The sequence below is a fragment of the Apodemus sylvaticus genome, chromosome 4, assembly GCF_947179515.1.
Source record: "Apodemus sylvaticus chromosome 4, mApoSyl1.1, whole genome shotgun sequence".
NCBI lineage: Eukaryota > Metazoa > Chordata > Mammalia > Rodentia > Muridae > Apodemus > Apodemus sylvaticus.
In genome coordinates this window covers 77,083,267-77,101,755 of record NC_067475.1, presented here as the reverse complement: position 1 = coordinate 77,101,755, position 18,489 = coordinate 77,083,267, and the positions used below count along the sequence as shown (strand labels likewise).

Here is an 18,489-nt window from a genome sequence, read left to right as displayed (position 1 = left end):
CGGGAGATGGGAAAGCTCTGTCTTTACCTGAGATGAAAACATGAAAATTATGGGTACTTTGAAGACAAGGAATGTGGTTCATCTTCAGATATCCTACATGCAGCCATCTAGAACTATGTTTTTTTAAAAATTTATTTTGTTTTATTTTTATTTTTGTCCCTCTGCTGTTGAGGACAGAACTCAGGTCCTTGAGTATGTGTGACATAGCAACAGATCTTGCACTAAGTAAGTGCTCAGTAAATACATAGTTGATGAGCAGAAAAAGTACAGCGATTTGAGGCAGGCAAGGCAGCTTTTGGGACTCACTTTCATGACTCCAGTTCCTTGTTTCCCCCATATAACTCCTAGAGTTTGTCCTTTGGCTGGGAATGGTAATAATGAACATCACTAAACATTTCATCTCTATTACCCTAGTTAACTGTCACAACTGTCAAGGCTAATTCAATTAATTTTTTCAGTGTTGAGGAGTAGACTAAGATCTCACACGTTAGGCAGTTGGGAGGAACCCCCCCCCCCCCCAGCCCTCTCTTAGCTTTCTTTCTTTTTATGTTGTTATTTTTTTAAGGGCTTGCTACCTTCAGCAGTCCTCTGTGTGCCAGGATTACAGGTGCATTAGTCCTTCTGGCTCTGAGGAAACATTTTTAGGGAGGTTAGGTTACAAAGACAAGAATGTCTAGAACTGGCTAGGAGAAGTATTGCTCAAATATGACAGGGAGAGGGAGCTCGGGTAGTGTGGAGCACTTGGGGACAGAGTTGTCCTTACCCAGCATTCCCTGACTTGCGGGGCAAGTGTTTTGTATAACTCACCGCTAGAGAGAGTAGGGGTGTGGCAGGGATGTAAGCCGTGGGAGTCACTGCTGTACCTGTGGGTGTCCACTTGGGGCAGCTAGTCAACCAGAGAAAAACCTAGCAGAGACAAATTCCCCATCTAGAGGCAGGAAAGAGGCCCCAGAGGGACCTCAGAGGGGCAGAGACATTTGAGAGGTTTTCCGATTTCTGGGCCCCTCAGACAGCGAGACCCTTGTAGGGTCTCCAGACTGAAAGCTGTTCAGAGGTCTCCAAATGAGACATGCAGACAAATCCCTGACTGAGACCAGAAATACAGGAGTCCTCCAGCATGTGACACAGGAAGACTGTCTGGACGTCTGCTCTGATTTCAGAGTAAGGAAGGGAATTTTGACGCTAGGCCCATGCACTCCTTCCACTGACTCCTCTGCCCTTCCACGTGTCTCTACTTCCCCATGGCTTTAGGTCCTAGGTCCTGGGCAGGTAGGAAGGCTAGTTAGGTCGGTTGGTCACAGTCCCAGGAGGTACAGTTCAAGCTCCCCTGGCGTGCCTGGGTAGTAGCTTGGAGGGCTGGTATTGAGATGCTGGTCCAGGGAGAGGGTAGGACTTTGAAGGAGGGAGGAGGTAGCAGTGTAACCAGTTTGGAGAGGTTGTTACCTGCCAGGTAACTCCTTTGAGCCTTGCACATGCATACCCTGGGCTGCTACAGGGTGCTGGCAGGACTTCAGGGGAAGACTCAGTGTGGTTCCCAGTACCAGGACATGCTTCTCTGGCCTCTCTTTTAACCTTTCATCTCTAGGCTGTCAGGACTGAGAGGCTTGGCTCTAGATTTCAGCAGGCTAGAGTGTTCCTAGCCAATTTGCTCTAGTTGGGAGGGCGAGGAGACGAGAAACGTCAAAGCCCAGAGATCCGCAGGCCTCTTTCAAGCTCCTCCTTCCAGAAACGTACCTTGATCAGCCCTTGCTTCTTTTTTTGTAGACTCCCTCTACTCCCCTGCCTCGTAGCTGCTTCAGACCCCCTCTGCATGCCCTAGCTTTCCTTCCTCTTCTTCCCATGACCCTGTAAGGTGATCTTGTGCCAGGGGCATCCCATACCCAGCCCTCCACGGCTTCCTCCTCATGATAGGGGTGGGGACTGACTCTGACTGTAGAGGGTGGGGCTCATAAAGCTGGCTCCCAGCCCAGGAGGCTGCCATGGCTGGGGTGGCTGAGGGATAAGGCCCTGGCCCTGCCCCCGGCCTCCCCTCCCTTCCCCCAGGTATAAGAGCTGAGCTCAGGCGAGCGGGCTCCTCCATCCTGTCTCCCAGCTGCCAGCAGGTAAGAGAGCTCAGCTCCTCACCCTGGACGGGCTGTCCTTCAGGGAGCACCCCATGCCTCTCTTGCCCAAGTCTTCACAGGGGTGGCTGGAGGAGGTGGGAAGGAGTGAAGCTGAGGGGGATTCCCTCTGAGTGAGTTGGCTTGGGGGCTGTGGCCTTAGCTCCTGGGGTTTTGGCAGGGACTGGATCAATGTGGGGGCCACTCCAATACCTTAGGTGAAGGCATATGTTGGGTGGAGCCAAATGTGGGCATGAGGAAGAAGAATGAGCTTTCTTCTCGCCTTGGGCCTCCCCCTCCTCCAGGTAGATCATGATCCATCAGCTCCTGTGGGGCAGGCTATAGGACAGACGACAAACCTCAACTCACAGAAGGACCAGTGTACCAGGAACCATGGGGCAGTGTCGGTCAGCCAATGCTGAGGTGGGCCATTCATCTGGACTGTCTTTCTCTTCTGTTATGAGGGTAGCCCTCCCCCCACCGAATTCTGCTCTTTTCCTAGTCCTTGGCCTGTACACATTGCCAGCAAGCCCCAGATCCCCTCCCTTGTGCCCACACAGGGTGATGCAAATGAATTTCTTCTGGAAATAGGATGTCTGGGCACATGCTAGGGCCTGCCCTGCCTGAGATCGGGGGCGGAGGGCTTGCCTAATCAGTGGCTTAGGGCAGAGGCCACTGTGCCCTAGACGCTGTGCTAGAGGAGAGGGAGTGGGCAAGATTCTGGCCTCTAGAGTGTCTTCTAGCCTGTTGATTCTCTGGACTCCTGAGAAGGGTTTCATAGGGTGGGTGGGCCCTCCTGATGTGGGTTGTATCTCCTATCTTCAGGATGCCCAAGAATTCAGTGATGTAGAGAGGGCCATTGAGACCCTCATCAAGAACTTCCATAACTACTCTGTGGAGGGTAAAAAGGAAACACTGACCCCTGCTGAACTTCGAGACTTGGTGACCCAGCAGCTGCCACACCTCATGCCGGTACTGGGGGAGTGGACCCTCCCCATCCATACCCCTGACTTCCCAAGCTAGTCCTCCAGGACCCCACCCACTCTGGCATTGGGAACCTCCTACCTTTCCCCCTTTTGGGGACACCTGGTAGGCTCCTGTCCTACTACTTGCCCCAGGCTAGGGTGGGGCAGGAAGATCTGGAAGTGCTGCCCTGTTGACTTTTGATGTCTTTCCTGTCCTCAGAGCAACTGTGGGCTAGAAGAGAAAATTGCCAACTTGGGCAACTGTAATGACTCGAAACTGGAGTTTGGAAGCTTCTGGGAGTTGATTGGAGAAGCAGCCAAGAGTGTGAAGATGGAGAGGCCTGTTGCTCGGAGCTGAGGATTTCTACCTGGAACTTGTTGGGGGTGTTGGGGATAGGGGATTTTAGAGGCCCTGGAAATAAAACTCTCAACCCCCACATCCCCTTCCCCAGCACGCACCTCTCCTCATCTCTGCAATGTTCAGGCTCAGGGAAGGCTTCCCTGTGGGCTCTGTGGAGCTCCTGGGCCCAGAAGTCCTCATCTCAGGGGAGCTCAGGGGGTGGGTTGGGGCTGGAGAGGATGTGCAGGGATCCTGGAAGGGTAAGGGCCAAGTCATTTGGTAGTAGGGGAAGGACAGAAAGGTACTGGGCTATGGGAAGTGATCCAAAGAGAGGGGCTGGGAATCTGGCTGCTTATTTGGTCCTGAAAAGGGTGTCTGAGAACCTACCCCCTTCTAACCTTATCCAACCTAAGCTGTAGTTGTCTGCCCTGCGCTGTCCTTGTTGTTTCCAGCTCTGCCTCATCCTCCTTCCTGTGTGTGTCCCTGAGCAGGGGTAGGGGAAATGGGAGCAGAGCTGCAAAATAGGCTGGGGAGGGCATGGCTTCACAACTTTGGGGTGAGAGGACCGGCTAGATGCTTGGGCATTTATAGAATGTAGTTATTTTATATTATTTGATTAATAAAAATATTGGAAAATGTAAAATGCATTGTCTTGACTCTTTATCCCATTCCTCTGCCCAGTATTCAGGGTCCAGGGATGTGGGGTTCTTTGGGACAATGGCAGAGTCGTTGATAGGTGGGAGAGATAAGGATGGACTGGTTGGCAGTAGAAGAGACTACTCACATCTTTCCATGGACATGGACTAAGGGTGTCCCCAACCCTAAGAGCTAGGGAAGCATGCATCTCAGAGAGACAGTCTATCCAGGGTTGGTCCTCTGATAGTAGATAAAACACATGTTTGCATACCTGGGGAAAGGAATGAACCAAGTGTCCTGGGGCAGAGCTGACTAATGTGAAGGGAAATAGGTATTTAGAAACAGGTTGAGTGCCTGGAGTTTGGATCCCAACTCTGTCACTTAAAGCTTTGAACTCTGGACACTCTCTTATAGCATGTTTCCTCATGAGGATGATGAATAGTCCTCTCATAGGCGAAGGATGTGACCTATCACGTGGATTACCAGAAAGCCTGTCACTTGAGTGCCTGGCAGGTGGAGGTTGAAAGAAATCAAGGACATGACTGATCCTAGGTATGGCTGAGGGAGAGAATAGCCAGAGGCATCTGAAAGAATCCAGACTGAACATGGCCAGCAGAACAGACCACAGGAGGAAAGAGAGGGAGCGAAGAATGAGAGAGGGGCAAGAGAGAGGACGGAGAGGACAAAGAAGAACCAAGAGAGCATGTGGCCAAAATGGCCCAGTTATATGGGAATCAGAAGTTAGGCAACAGAAGTGAGGCTCAGGGGCTGGAGAGGTTTCGGGTGGGTAGTGAGGGTGAGAAGTGCCGGAAGGAGCCGGGACTCTAACAGGTGCTGCTGAGGGAGCCTGGCTTGGGAAGGCTGAGGAGGCACCACAGCTAGCTGTTTGTCCAGTGTTTTCTTTGACATTCCAACCTTTTTGTTGATGATAAGGGGCAACATAATCTCTTCTGTAACTACTTCTTTCTTAGCTGAAATTGGGGCATTATTGGCACAGGCCCAAGAAGGCTAGAATGTTGGTCAAAGGCTGGGAAGGGAGAAGCTTGCAGGCTGGGGGACATCTGTTTTCCTGACTGCCGTGTTTGAGGGACCACCTGGGCCTAGTGAAGGCCTCTTTGGAGAAGTCTAGGATGCAGGTTGTAAGGAACATCTGGAGCTGGCACGTGGCAGCAGATTCACATTCTTTAGCTGCCTGGAAATTTGCTGGTACAGATATAGATGATAGAGACAGAAGGTAAAGCTAAGGGGCTTAGGAGAACATGTTTATCTTGGCTGTACTCTTGAAACTTCCAAGCTCATGGTCCTGGTATTTATAGGTGTGTGTGGTGGGGAACGGAGGGTGACAAGTGGTGAGGGAGAGATCTTCAAGAAAAGGCAGGAAGGAAAATTTAGGCTGTTGATTAACAGGGATACTTATCTGGAGTCCCTTTGACCTGTGAGAGGTACATCCAAGTCTTATGACTCCCTGAAGCTTACAAGAATTTTCTTTAAGTTTACAAAAATAGGAGCTCACTCTGTAGACCAGGTTGGCTGGATCTCTGGATCTCATAAGAGATCTACCTGCTTCTGCCTCCCTAGTGCTGGGACTAAAAACATGTGCTGCCATTGCCTGGGTTGAAGTCTTAATATAACACTAGCACAGAGAGAAAAAGAAGTCTGAAACATTTCTCATTTTTCACATACCTTACATCACTTTCTTAGACCTTTACAAATTGCATTTACATACCTTAAAACATCTTAGACCTCACAACTCAAGTTTTCACATCCTTAGACCTTTACAGCTTGCCTTTATATGCCTTAAGTTTCTTTCTGAGACCCTTACATCAACTTCGAACCTTTTCCTTCCATCCAGTCATTTTGCCATGAGACACAGGTGGTTGGTTAGAGAGAGCAGTCATTGCAAAACAGGTTTCTCTAAATAAAGGAATGGTAAAAAGTTGTGTTGAAACCTGTTTTGTGAGTTTATCCTTTTCAGTATGAAGTCAGCCAACAAGGTATCTGTGTCTGTGTGTGTCTGCCTTTCTCAGCAGGAGACCTAGTATCGCTAGAAATAATCGAGGCCTGATTTTACAGATCATATGAAATGCACTGACCAGGCAGCTGCAGCCGGCCACAGGGAAGGAGCTGGTTTGCTTGCTGCTGTTAACATAAAGCTATAGTTAGTCATCAACACCCTCAGAGATTTGAGAGGGATTAATTATAGCAGGGAGTATAATCCAAATGGCCTATGTATCCATTAAAATGACAGAGACTTACTGGCTACCTAGGTGGTTACCCTAGGCTCCCTCTGGTGGTCTCAATGGTGGGTTGGGGGAGAAGAGGTTGGTCTTTGGCTGTCACACAGGACAACACTAAGTCTTCAGCTGCCACACAGGACAGCACTGGCTTTCGGATGCCAGTCTCAGAAGGTCTGAGAGATTTTTCTGTGGAGGAACTTGAGGAAACTGACTTATATCACACGGCAGAGTAGGACAGTCAGCCTGACAGCATCCACAGTTTGGGCAGAGCTGTGGTGACAGTTCTTTCCCCAGTGGTTAGCATTACCACAATCCAGGTTGTCATCTGTGCCCCATTACTTTCTTTGGAGACCTTAGTTCTCTCTAGGAGCTTACAGTTATGACTGTGATGGGAAGCTTTTTCCATTAAACATTTTAGATGCCGTATTCTTCAAATCTCTGAGTTTGAGGACCATCATCTATTAAGTATGCCTTATTTAAACAAACTTTACTTGTTTTTTAGTTACTTGCTTTAGGCTTAACCTAAAAAAAAATGAATACAGAGGCTAAATAAAGCTTGTCCCTGTAAATAAATTACATTTGTACTTACATGACTATGCACATAGCTCTGAGCACATTAAAGAATTTGACCATTATATAAGGTGGCTGACCATTAACGTGCATATCTTAATTATCTTTAACAGTTTACAAGTTAGTACCTTTTTAAAAAACATTTATTTTAATTTTATGAACAACAGTGTTTTGCCTACATGTGTGTCTGTATGAGGGTAGGTGGAAACTGCTGTGGGGGTGATGGGAACTGAACCTAGGTAGAACAGTCAGTGCGCTTAACCACTGAGCCATCTTTCCAGCCCAAGTTAGTACCTTTTATAAGATTAGGATTTTTACAAGGATTTTAAAAGGATTTTTGTCAAGTTTGAGCCTTAAAACTTAGGGTTGAAGATTTAATTGAACATCTTCTAGCAGCAACATAAAACTTTAAACCATAAGTAAAGTCCACAGAGAGACTGGGAACTTTACAAAACCCTAAATACACTCCACAGAGAGATTGGGATCCTTATTTTCTTGATCTTTTTTTTTTTTATAGTGAATGATTACAGAATATCAAGGGTTCTTGTAAGACTCAGTTTATCCAAGTAGCTAAAGCTTAGCAAAGACAAAGAAGCTAGACATCTGTCTTCAAGGCAGTTACTGTTAACCTGAGTAGACCGAAGGAATTTATAAACCTTATTTATCAAATATATACATTATTTATCAAACACGTTGTTTCTTATTTAAATGTTCTAGAAGCCTGGTGTTAAACAGTTAGCAAAGACATTTTAACCTTAGTAAAGATGGCTTTCAGCCACAGGATTGTTTGCATCTTGATGAGGTCATCAGCCAAGATGGAAGTGAGCTACATGGTCTCTATTTAAAAACATTTATTTTTCTAGTAGATCTATTTTTTTTTAAAACCAATAGTTGACTCCAAGTTACACATACAGTATATTCTAAACAAGAACTGAATCATATATGTCTTAGTTAGGGTTTCACTGCTGTGAACAGATACCATGAACATGGCGGCTCTTATAAAGGATAGCATTTAATTTGGGCTGGCTTATAGGTTCAGAGGTTCAGTCCATTATCATTATGGTGGGAAGCATGGCAGCATCTAGGTAGGCACGGGGCTGGAGGAGCTGAGAGTTCTACATTTGTTCTGAAGACAGCTAGAAGACAGGCTTCCAGGCAGCTAGGACCAGAGCCTTAAAGCCCACACCTACAGTGACACACTTCTTTCAACAAGGCCACACGTACTCCAAAAGACTATACCTCCAAATAGTGCCACTCCCTGGGCCAAGCATATTCACCCCCCCACATGTGTGTGTGTGTGTGTGTGTGTGTGTATAACTGTATATATATACACATATAACTGTATATATGTATAATTAGGTACTATATATATTTTAAATATATATAAAATTAAGATTACCTATGCATAGACTAAGTACAAGCCTTTTGTTATTGGTTTTAAGTTAAATGTTTACAGACTTTTAAAACCTTCTTTTGATTCTTTGTGAATTCCACATCATTTACTCCAATCCCACTCATCTCTCATTCCTTTTTATCCACCTTTCACCATTGCAACCCCTCCCCCCAAAAATGAAACAAAATGAAAAAACCCATCTTGTCATGGAAGTTGTAGTGTGTCACAGTGTGTCACACAGTATATAGTCTTTTGTCATTGTTACAGATTTTTTTTTACCATAATCAATGAACTTACAAAAATCTGACATAGTTTATAGCATAATCTCATGAGATATTTCTTAAGAGAGAGTAAAGAAATAATAGAGATAAAAGTTTTTTTTTTTAAATTTAAAGTAGAGAAACCTTGGAGATAAGAGACTTTTGGAAGTATAGAGCAGAGAAAATTTAGATATAAGAGATCTTGGGATTATTTGTTTGTGCTGTGGCTGATGTTGTAACCAGATGAGAGAATTAGGAAACTGAGTGTGTCAGCTTTTGGCCATTGATTGAACTGTACTGAGGCCAAGCTGTTTTCAGTAAGAAAGGAGGTTTTAATAAAATCTCTGAGTTAAAGGAAGAAGAACTATAGGATCATATAAGACCTGAAAGGCAGTAAGAAAGCCAGAGTTCCAGAAGGATGGAAGGAAACAGTGGGATTTCCAGGAAAGAGGTGAGAGACAGAAGGGACAAAGGTCACGAATAAGGAACTCTGCCTAAGGGAGGATTCCAACATCGCAGAGGGTCAGGAAGACATCCGGACAGAATGGGAACACAGTTCCTGGAGGGGTGATGAGGAAGCTCCCGGATGACCAAGGGAACAGAAGTTACCTTCTCTGACATGGTGTCAAGAATGACCGGGCATCCCCGAGTGAACTGAGAGCCTTGTCAGAGAGAAATGTCTCAAATCACAGACGAGGGGCATCCCTAGTAGGGCGAGGGGAACTTTCTGGCACACTGGTCGGGCTTTTGTAGAAAGAGCAGGCAAAGCAGGCAGCTCCAGGGTGACACTTGTTAAGTAGAGGAGGTGAGATGAAAGGTTAGAGCAGGCAGAGAACACAGCTGAGGAGGTGGACTGGGAGAGGCTTTTGGGAAAAGGCAGGAGGGATCCAAGAGGACAAGAGGAGAGTGCCTTAGTAGGGAGATGCTCAAATGGTGGGGGCGGGAGGGTGTAACAGGCTCCAGGAGCCAGAAGGACATGTACTGAGTGAATAAGGAGAGGTCAATGGTTAGAGCAGGTAGTAGGAAGAGGCAGATTTTAGAATTTGAAGTCAAATTTTGTGGGTGGCAGAAGCCAGCAGAGACAAATGACCCGTACATTCTTTAGGAGAGTCAAACAAGCGACTTGGTTCTGTTAGGAGAAGAGGTCAACTGAGCTCCTTCAGGAGGCTCACATATGTGTGTATGTGTCTGTGTGTGTGTGTATGTGTGTGTCTCTGTGTATGTGTGTGTGTGTATGTCTGTGTGTGTCTGTGTGTGTGTGTCTGTGTGTGTCTGTCTGTGTGTCTGTGTGTGTTTGTATGTATGTGTGTGTGTCTGTCTGTGTGTGTGTGTTTGTGTGTGTGTGTTTGTGTGTGTGTGTGTATCTGTGTCTGTGTCTCTGTGTGAGTGTATGTAAGTGTCTGTCTGTGTGTGTGTGTCTGTGTCTGTGTGTGTGTCTGTGTGTGTGTATATGTTTGTATCTGTCTGTCTGTGTATGTGTCTATGTGTGTGTGTGTCTGTATGTGTGTCTGTCTGTCTGTGTATGTGTGTCTGGGTGTCTGTGTCTGTGTGTGTCTATGTATGTGTGTGTCTGTGTGTGTCTGTCTGTGCCTGTCTGTGTGTATGTCTGTGTGTGTGTATGTCTGTGTGTGTCTGTCTGTGCCTGTCTGTGTGTATGTCTGTGTGTGTGTGTGTCTGTGTGTGTCTGTGTATGTGTCTGTGTGTGTGTCTGTGTGTCTGTGTGTGTCTGTGTGTGTGTCTGTGTGTGTCTATATATGTGTCTGTCTGTCTGTGTCTGTGTGTGTGTCTGTGTCTGTGTGTCTGTGTGTGTGTCTGAGTCTGTGTGTCTGTGTGTGTCTATGTATGTGTGTGTCTGTGTGTGTCTGTTTGTGCCTGTCTGTGTGTATGTCTGTGTGTATATGTCTGTGTGTGTCTGTGTGTATGTCTGTGTGTGTGTGTCTGTGTGTGTGTGTCTGTCTCTGTGTCTGTGTGTGTCTGTGTGTCTGTGTGTATATGTATGTGTTTGTATGTGTGTCTGTGTGTGTGTCTTGTGTGTGTGTCTGTGTGTATGTGTCTGTGTGTGTGTGTATGCCTCCCGGGTTTCGAGAACCAGATGAAGGAAATGAGGACATAACTGTTCCTAGGTATGGTTGAGGAGAAGCGTTTTATGGTAAATATGAGACAGTATATCTAGAAGTGTCTGGAAGAGTCCAGACTGGACATGGCAGCAGAATAGACCAGGAGAGAAGGAGGGGTTGGGGGAGAAGGGCCAAGAGTGGAGGACCAAGGCAGAAGCTGAGAGGATAAATAGAACCAGGAGCGTGCATGGCTAAGATGGCTGAGTTCTAAAGGAAAGAAGCTGGGGGAAGGGAAGCTCAGGGGTTGGAGAGGTTTAGGGCAGGGGCTGAAGGTGGGAAGTGTTGAGAGGAGCCAGGATGATGTAACTGACAGATGCTGAGAGAGCGGGCACACACTTTGATATGGTTTTTTGTTTTTGTTTTTGAGACAGGGTTTCTCTGTGTAGCCCTGGCTGTCCTGGAACTCACTCTGTAGACCAGGCTGAAATCAGAAATCCTCCTGCCTCTGCTTCCCAAGGGCTGGGATTAAAGGCCTTGGTGGTATGCTAACACTCCCCTGCTGCACTTTGATATGTTAATAGGCACCCCAGTTAGCCAGTGTGTGTGTGTGTGTGTGTGTGTGTGTGTGTAGGTGTGTTCTTTTGCACCTGACAGAAGTCATCATGAGAGTCCTCTCTGTTCGGCTGCAGCCTTCTGAAAGGAGGTCAAGTTGGCCATTTTCCTTGGGTACCTTCAGGGAAGGTGTGTACAGGACTAGGTGCTTGCAGTGGAGGCATCTGCTGTGCAGGAGAGTCTTAGGAATGAAACCCTTAAGCTTAAGGTGGCTGAACTGGAGAGGGGAGACCAGAAAGAGCTGTTGTGTTTGTTCTAGCCAACAGAAATCAAGTGCCAGACTCCTTAATCCCAGAGAAATCCTGAGGCCAGGGAATCTAAGTTGTCTTTGGTGGGGGTTGCCCTGAAACCTGGCTCTCAGTGGCCTAGGTGAGAAAAGCAGGTGATGAGTCTTCTCTTTCTTTCCTCTGCCTTGTTGGATTCTGCTTAGAGCCTGTGGGTTTAGGAGGGTGGGGTTGGGGGACTGCCAGCTTCTACCACTCCCTCTAGGGTGAAGGTAGAGGGGTGTTTAAAAAAAAAGGTGTGTATCCCTTTAACAAGGGCCCAACCCCAGGGCCAAGTCAAGAGTTCAGTCACTACCTTCCCACAGCCAGCTCAGCCAGGCAAGACCGGGAGGGAGTGGGACAGATTCTGGGAGTGCAGTGGGGAGGAGCCCTGGCTCCGCTGAGCAGGAGCTGCTTGGCTGTCAGTGCCAGAGCCCAGGCCTCATAGCCCTACTGGAGGAGGTGGACTCGGAGGAGGCAGGTGAGCCCTCCAGGCCCAGCTGGGAGGTCTGGGGCTGTTGTAGGGACTCTGAAGCCTTGGGGTGGGGGTCCGGAGAAGGCTCAAGGAAGGGAGCCCGGGGAGAGGTGCCTGCCAGAAACAGTGCAGGAAGATTTTGGTAATCATTAACTCTCCCCAAAGTCTGGTTAGGGTATGAGCAGCTCTGGCGGCTTTGTGAAACCTGTGGAGGAGTAGATAGGAGAGCAGGACCCTGTCCCTGGCCAAGAGGCCGACCTGGCTCATCTCCAGGGGCTGGGACATTGGGCAGAACATTCCAGGGCCTTGCCCACAGCTGTTGCGTCCTCTTAAACGGAACAGGGAGGAGAGTGTGTCTTGGTGGGCGTTAGGGGCTGACTGACTCTCGACACAGGCCTCGCTGGACTACGGAAGCTGTGACCTGGGAAAAAGAATGGTGTTCAGGAGGCACTGGAGAGGCCCAGAGAGCCTAAGAAACCAGCGAAGGGAGGCAGGGGCTGAGGTGGCTTCTCTTCCACCTGGGGCACGGGCAGAACCGGGATGCAGTTCTCATTTGCTCTGGGTGGCGTTCCTAGGGAGTGGCCTGGGGAAGCCGGTGAGGGCCCCTGGATGGGGGAGAGGGAAAGGGAAAGGGAAAGAGAAAGGAGTGGAGCTTCAAACTGGCAGCCTTTTCTGGAACCCAGGCAGGTCCCAGCTTGACTGGCCTTGCCTGGCAGAGGCAGGGTGTTTGCCTGCCCGGCCCATTTGTGGTGGTGGCAAGGCCAGGGGTGATGGGTGCTAAGGTGGGCTCAGCCTCTACTCAGGAGAGGAACTCTGTGAATGTTGGAGAGGCCTGGGGTAGAGGTGTGTGTGTGTGTGTGTGTGTGTGTGTGTGTGTGTGAGAGAGAGAGAGAGAGAGAGAGAGAAAGAGACCCAGTTACAACATTATGAGTTGGGGAAAAAGTTTGTAGGACTTCTTGCTTCAGCAGAAGTTTGGCTGAAGATGAATGGGGTACTTAAGCAGATCAGGACTGGCAGAGTTGATGTAGGCTGATATATGGGTATGATGTCATGCGTCCTGTGAGGGCGCAGAGGTAGGAGCACCTCTGTGAACCATTAGCCTCCAACACTGGGAAAAGAACACGAGGGAGCAGAGAGACTGGGGAGACTTGCAAGCAGAGATTGCAGCCTGCTTCGGTTACTGCACTAGCTCTGCATATTGATAGCAGAGGAATGAGTTAACTGAGAAGGGGGCGGCTGAATGTATTCCTGAGTGGATAGGTGAATGAATGAAAGTAACCCACGAGGCCGTCGGGGAATGAGTGAGCCAATGGAAAGAGAACGAGTGAACTCGACGAAGATGAGAGGGACACAGAGAACGCCACAGTTCAAACTGAACGTCTTGTAGGCTTTGGGGGAGATCCTGAGTATGAGAGTTGAGCAGGGACATAGTCAACATTTGGAAATAAGTAACCACTTAAGTGTATGTGAGGTGAACCTTGGAGAGTGTGGTGGCCATTCAGAACTCCCGGAGCGAGGAGAGGGGTGGGGACCAGACTTGGGGGAGGGAGGGTGGGGCTGAAGTGGCTGAGGTCCAGGGGCAGGGTCAGGGCAATTTGGGCTTTTGGAAAAGTCAGCAAGGCAGGCTCAGGTGGGCGGGGTGGGGGGGGTGGAAGGGGGAGAGCCTCCTGGTTGCTCAATGATGAATCAGTTCAGGAGACTGAGAGAACACTGAGGGAAGGGTGGGGCCTAAGGTGAAAGGCCCCTTTAGGGGAAGGCCCTTTGAAGTGATTCCCTATTGCTGCCTTTTAGGAAGGCTTCAGTGTACACCTGTATCCCATGTCCTCGTAACCCCCAACTCTCATTCCAAGACTTGCCTGTGAAGAAACTACCTCCAGGATAGGTCTGCCTAGGAGAACGGCTCACTCCCCACACACCTGGTGGTCCTCAGGCCTGCCTAGACGGACCGGGCAGCTGCAGGAGCAGGCAGCTGTGAAGTGACTGGGGTAGTTGAGCCTGTCTTCTGCCCCCCCAGGGGAGGGCGGAGGGGAATAATGACACCTGACAGCCGCACTCTGATACTCTGTCTTCAGAAAACACTTCAGAGACACACTTGTCCTGATGGTTATCTCAGAGCTGTCCATTTCATAAAAAGAGCCTTGGGAGGAGGCAGATCCCTGGGAGGCCAGCCTGGGAAAGAGTCGGGACACTAAAGCTGCATCTCTGGTCGGCCCAGTGCCCCTGGGATAGGCGGCTGCACCATCTGTTGGGTGTTTCTCTGTCAGTTGTTTGCTTGGCTGCTGCGAGAAGCCAGGTAGGGATTGGACATAGCACTAAGGGGTGGAAGTTTTGCCCCTGGTGGAGGGGCAAAACTTAGGGCAGGTAGAGGGGAAGCCGGGTTGGCCTTTTCGGAGAGCAGAGTATCTCAGTGAGCTCTTCCTTCCCTGCCTTTGACAGTTCCCTACAGCGTTCCTCGTTTGGAACAGCTCTGGAATGGTGAAGGGTGGGAATGGGGCAGAAGGGTCTCCACTCCACTTCTCATCTTCCTCTCAAGACCTGAGTGAGAGAGGGATGAATATAGCCCATCCTGATTCTGCTGCAGGTTCCAGAATCTCTAGGAACACTGGCCATCCTCACGCAACCCAAAGGGCATCAGGGCAGACAGATCATGTGTTGAAGCGCCTTCTTCTTCCTTATTTGTGTATGTTAGGGATTTATCTGTATGTCTTTCAAACATTAAACCACACTGCGACACCCTTAACAAACAGAGTACGGGGAAGAATATAGTTTCCTGTGGGTTTGGCACTGTGTCAGCCATCCTTCTAGCCACAGACCGGAGTGGTCGGGAGGGTAAGGAGGAGAGGATTTCCTACTGGACATGCCCCAGCCTCACCACTCTCCCTCTCAACACCCCTTTATTCTCTATCCTGGTCTACTTCCTCCTGTTCTTGTTGTTCCTTAAGAAAAAGATGCATAAAGGTGTAGAAAGGTGATCAGGGCTGTGGGCACCTGGCATTAGGTGGAATAGTTGAACATCTCCTTTGAGCAGGGAACTGGGCCAGGTATTGTGTGCCAGACAAGTTATCGAGATTAAAAGGAAGGTACTTGTTTATTCAGGATTTAACAAACCTTGCCCCCAAATCTACAAATTCTGCTATTCGGATTAGGGAACAGCATCTGAATGTTAAGAAACACTATGCTGGCCTTACAGATGGAGAAATAAGAGGCAGAGACCAACCAAACCAGCTAATGGCCCCGGCTGGTGTCGACACAGTGAAGACAGACATGGCTGAGGGAGTCCAGAAAAAGTGTAGGGATGACAGAGGTCAAGGCACGTTTCCTGCAGGCACAGTTTGGGGAGGGCCAGGGTGACAGGCAGGTGTCAGCTGAGAGGAGTGGGCACGGGAGAGAAGACGTGGTAAGGACAAGGCTAGAAAGCATGTGGTAAGGACAGGAGGCATGTTAGAGTCTGGCGAAGGAGACCACCTTTTTGAATCAGACGGTGAGTGCACAGCCTGGCCCAGGGGCTGTGTCATTTGGTGTCTACCTCCCCTTCCCGGGACAAGCTGGGTGGGAGCAGCAGGAGTTAGTTCATTGTTGAGTTTGAGGGTGGGAGGGGAGTTTGATTTGCCAGGCTGATCTGGAGGGGCTCTGGGCATGGGCGGCGACACACAGACTAGGTCCGCCTGCTCCCCTCATATCCTGTTATTCAGAAGGCTGTATCCGCTTGGAGTGTGAGTGGCCTTTTGTTCTGGGGTGAGGGGGTGATGTATGTAGCCTCTGCCAGGCAGCTGCTGTGTCCAGAGGCCCAGAATCTGTCTCCAGCTGGGGCAGAACTGGGCCAGGATCTTCCTTAGGTAATGGGGTGAAGGGTGTCGTTGGGCCATGATGTATACTTAAGGAATGGTTATGAGGGAGGAGAAGCTGGCAGGGTGTGGCCAGGAGGGGAGCCACATGAAATCTGATCTGATGGAGGCGGACTTTGCTCTTTCCTAGAGATGGGCAGTGGTGGCCTAACCCCCTGAGCTCACTACCTTAGAGCCTGTGCAAAGGGTTGAGGTGGGCCAAGGTTCCTATGCCTGCTCTGTTGTTTAGGCCTGAGCTCTCAGCCAGTCCTTGGGACAGAAGATAAAAGCCCCTGGTTTCCTCTGTCTTGATTCTTCCCAGCTAAGGTTGCCATAGAATAAGGGATCTGTGTGTGTGTGTGTGTATAGGGGACATGGGGGGACTGTTACCTGCCTCCTCTCCTCACAGGAGTCTCCTGCTCTCAGAGGGCTCTGACAGGCATCAGGCCTGCCTGGGGCAGGGGAAGAGCCTGGAGAACCTGTCTTGGCAGCTGTCACTCTGGCTGGGGAACACCTGGATTAGAGGAGTCACATAGCTCTCCTTTTAGGGCCGCCCCCACACTCACTTTGCTATCCTATGTCTGCTTCCCTCCCTTCTCTGGTAGACAAGAAGTCTGGGGAATGCTACAGACTGTGTGCAGGGGTGTCCCTCCTCATCTCTCTTTCTGTTTAGTAGGCCCAGAGAGGAGCTGAGGCAGTGAGATGGCTGACTGCTATACAGAGCTGGAGAAGGCAGTTGTTGTCCTGGTGGAAAACTTTTACAAATATGTCTCCAAGCACAGCCTGGTGAAGAACAAGATCAGCAGGGCCAGCTTCCGGAAGATGCTTCAGAGAGAGCTGAACCACATGCTGACGGTAGCCCAGGGCCGCCCGCGCTCTCTGTCTGCTCTTCTCCTCCTCACAGTTCTCCCAGTGACCCCTCCCCTCTGTGCTCTGCTCAGTGACCTGTGCCCTGCTAGCCTGGCCAGGGGACTCTGCCTAGGGTCCTGTCTGGGTCATCCCAAGCTTTACTGATTCAAGTTCTTCTACAGGACACAGGGAACCGAAAGGCAGCTGACAAGCTCATCCAGAACCTGGATGCCAACCACGACGGGCGCATCTGCTTTGATGAATACTGGACCATGATTGGTGGTATCACCAGCCCCATGGCCAACCTCATCCGCCAGCAGGAGTGCCAACAGGAGTGCCAACAGGAGGGCCAGCAGGAGGGCCAGCAGGAGGGCCGGCAGGAGGGCCAGCAGGAGCAGCAGGGCAGCAGCTAAGAGGCCCGTCTCCTGCCCCTTTTCATGTCCTGACCCATGTCCTGCCAGTGTTCTTCCCTTGCTTTAAATTGACTCTTTCTTCCTCCCTTCTCCCTCCAGACCCGTTCCTACCCTTGCTTAACAGCACAAGGTGGGTGGGGGGCTATCAAGGCCTCTTTGTGAGCGGCTCACTGTGGTAGTGAGCCTGTAGGCCCTGGTGGGGAGTCCCCTTTATGAAATATCGATGCTGTTTGGGCCCCCCCTCCCCCCAAGACTTTCCTCACTTGTTGAGTCTGTGTGCTCTTGCAATGGCTGATGTTCCTGTCTGATTCTAGCCTGATTCTGGGTCTGTCCTGACCTGTAGAGGTCAGCTTGCTGCTTGAGGTCTCCCGGCTCCTGGCTGTGGCAGCTGTGGTAGTGGGCAGTACCAGAATTAGCCTCCTCTTTTCCTCCCAACCTCTTAGCTGGGTGGAGAGGCATTCCCAGGGGCTCCTGTCCAGCTGTCTCTGTCTGGGAATGACCTTACCTGGGTTGAGCCCCCTCTCTGCTCTGCCACCGAAATAAATGCTGGATTTGGAATTTGTAACTCTTGGCTGGTTCCTTGGTGATGTTCTTTAAATGCTCCATACTTCTTGGGAATCTGTTTCACCTTGGTGATCTTTGTCCTAGACCCCGAGGCTCTAGGGAATTGCATAAGAAAACCTTATGTGCAAACAAAACAAGACAAAAGGAAGTCAGAAGTTAAACTGGGATGGATGGGACACACGTGTGATTCTAGGAGCCAGGATGAAGCATAAGGGTCTGGCCTTCAAGGGCAGCCAGGGATGCATAGGCCAGCGTGGTGTTGTTTGCCTACCCGAAGGCCTTCCTAACCTATTCTCAGATTCAAATTCAACTTTTAGGTGTATAGGAGGTGTCATTTAGTCCTCAGTACAGTTAAATAAAAGGGCCTGTGACCCCCAGCCTTGAGCTGAGATAGCACGACAGGCTTAGATCCTCAGAGGCTAATCCTAATGTGAAGAGATGTTGTGGGGGTAGGGATACAGGGTGCCAGGGGAGAGAAGTGTGGGAAGCCAGAGAGAAAGGGGAACCACAGTTTCAGTTGCTGGGAGCCATGCCAGCTTTTCCATCCCTCTCTGCTACAGAACTGAGGAGCCCTCAATAGGCACATGGCAGGAAACCCAGCCTGTACCCACAGTTCAAGGTTCCCCCAAAGAAGCGCAAGTGTAGAGAGGTTGAATTTTTGTTTTTCCATTTTTTTTTTGTTGTTATACAGGGTCTCACTATGTAGACTTGGTGGAATGGGTCTCTCCATGTAGATCAGGTTGGCTTTGAACTCACAGAGATCCAAGCATCTCTGCCTCCCAAGTGCTGGGATTAAAGATGTGAGTCACCACACCAGATCCAGGTGCAGACTTTTACTGTAGTGCGGTTAAGGATTGTCAACTTTGTGAAATTGGTGTGTCTCAGATAGGCTGTCGTCAAGGCCCTGCTGGCCATTCTTTCCTACTGCAGTC

The 18,489-nt window shown here is 49.5% G+C and overlaps 2 protein-coding genes across 5 annotated transcripts; both read left to right on the top strand.

Moving 5' to 3' along the window:
- Window positions 1-2,034: 2,034 nt before the first annotated feature.
- On the top strand, window positions 2,035-3,996 carry S100a14 (S100 calcium binding protein A14). Its single transcript, XM_052178669.1, has 4 exons — window positions 2,035-2,102; window positions 2,405-2,522; window positions 2,925-3,071; window positions 3,285-3,996. Exons 2-4 carry the CDS (start codon window positions 2,493-2,495, stop codon window positions 3,420-3,422), a joined length of 315 nt encoding a protein of 104 aa, XP_052034629.1. The 5' UTR covers window positions 2,035-2,102; window positions 2,405-2,492; the 3' UTR covers window positions 3,423-3,996.
- Window positions 3,997-11,782: 7,786 nt separating this feature from the next.
- S100a16 (S100 calcium binding protein A16) lies at window positions 11,783-17,558 on the top strand. Of its 4 annotated transcripts, none has more exons than XM_052179911.1 (3): window positions 11,783-11,913; window positions 16,408-16,586; window positions 16,763-17,558. In XM_052179911.1, the coding sequence occupies exons 2-3, from the start codon at window positions 16,434-16,436 to the stop codon at window positions 16,991-16,993; spliced, it is 384 nt and encodes a 127-aa protein (XP_052035871.1). In that variant the 5' UTR covers window positions 11,783-11,913; window positions 16,408-16,433; the 3' UTR covers window positions 16,994-17,558. The 4 variants fall into 4 exon arrangements, with proteins under 4 accessions (XP_052035871.1, XP_052035870.1, XP_052035873.1 ...); XM_052179910.1 differs by having other exon boundaries at window positions 16,405-16,586; XM_052179913.1 differs by lacking the exon at window positions 11,783-11,913 and adding an exon at window positions 15,631-15,743.
- Window positions 17,559-18,489: the final 931 nt, after the last annotated feature.

Bases quoted from the DNA above. Each gene is read 5' to 3' on its own strand.
- S100a14 (XM_052178669.1), top strand. From the start codon at position 2,493: ATGGGGCAGTGTCGGTCAGCCAATGCTGAG. The intron at 2,523-2,924 runs GTGGGCCATTCA...TCCTATCTTCAG, and splicing joins GTCGGTCAGCCAATGCTGAG to GATGCCCAAGAATTCAGTGA. The intron at 3,072-3,284 runs GTACTGGGGGAG...TCCTGTCCTCAG, and splicing joins AGCTGCCACACCTCATGCCG to AGCAACTGTGGGCTAGAAGA.
- S100a16 (XM_052179911.1), top strand. From the start codon at position 16,434: ATGGCTGACTGCTATACAGAGCTGGAGAAGGCAGTTGTTGTCCTGGTG. The intron at 16,587-16,762 runs GTAGCCCAGGGC...GTTCTTCTACAG, and splicing joins AGCTGAACCACATGCTGACG to GACACAGGGAACCGAAAGGC.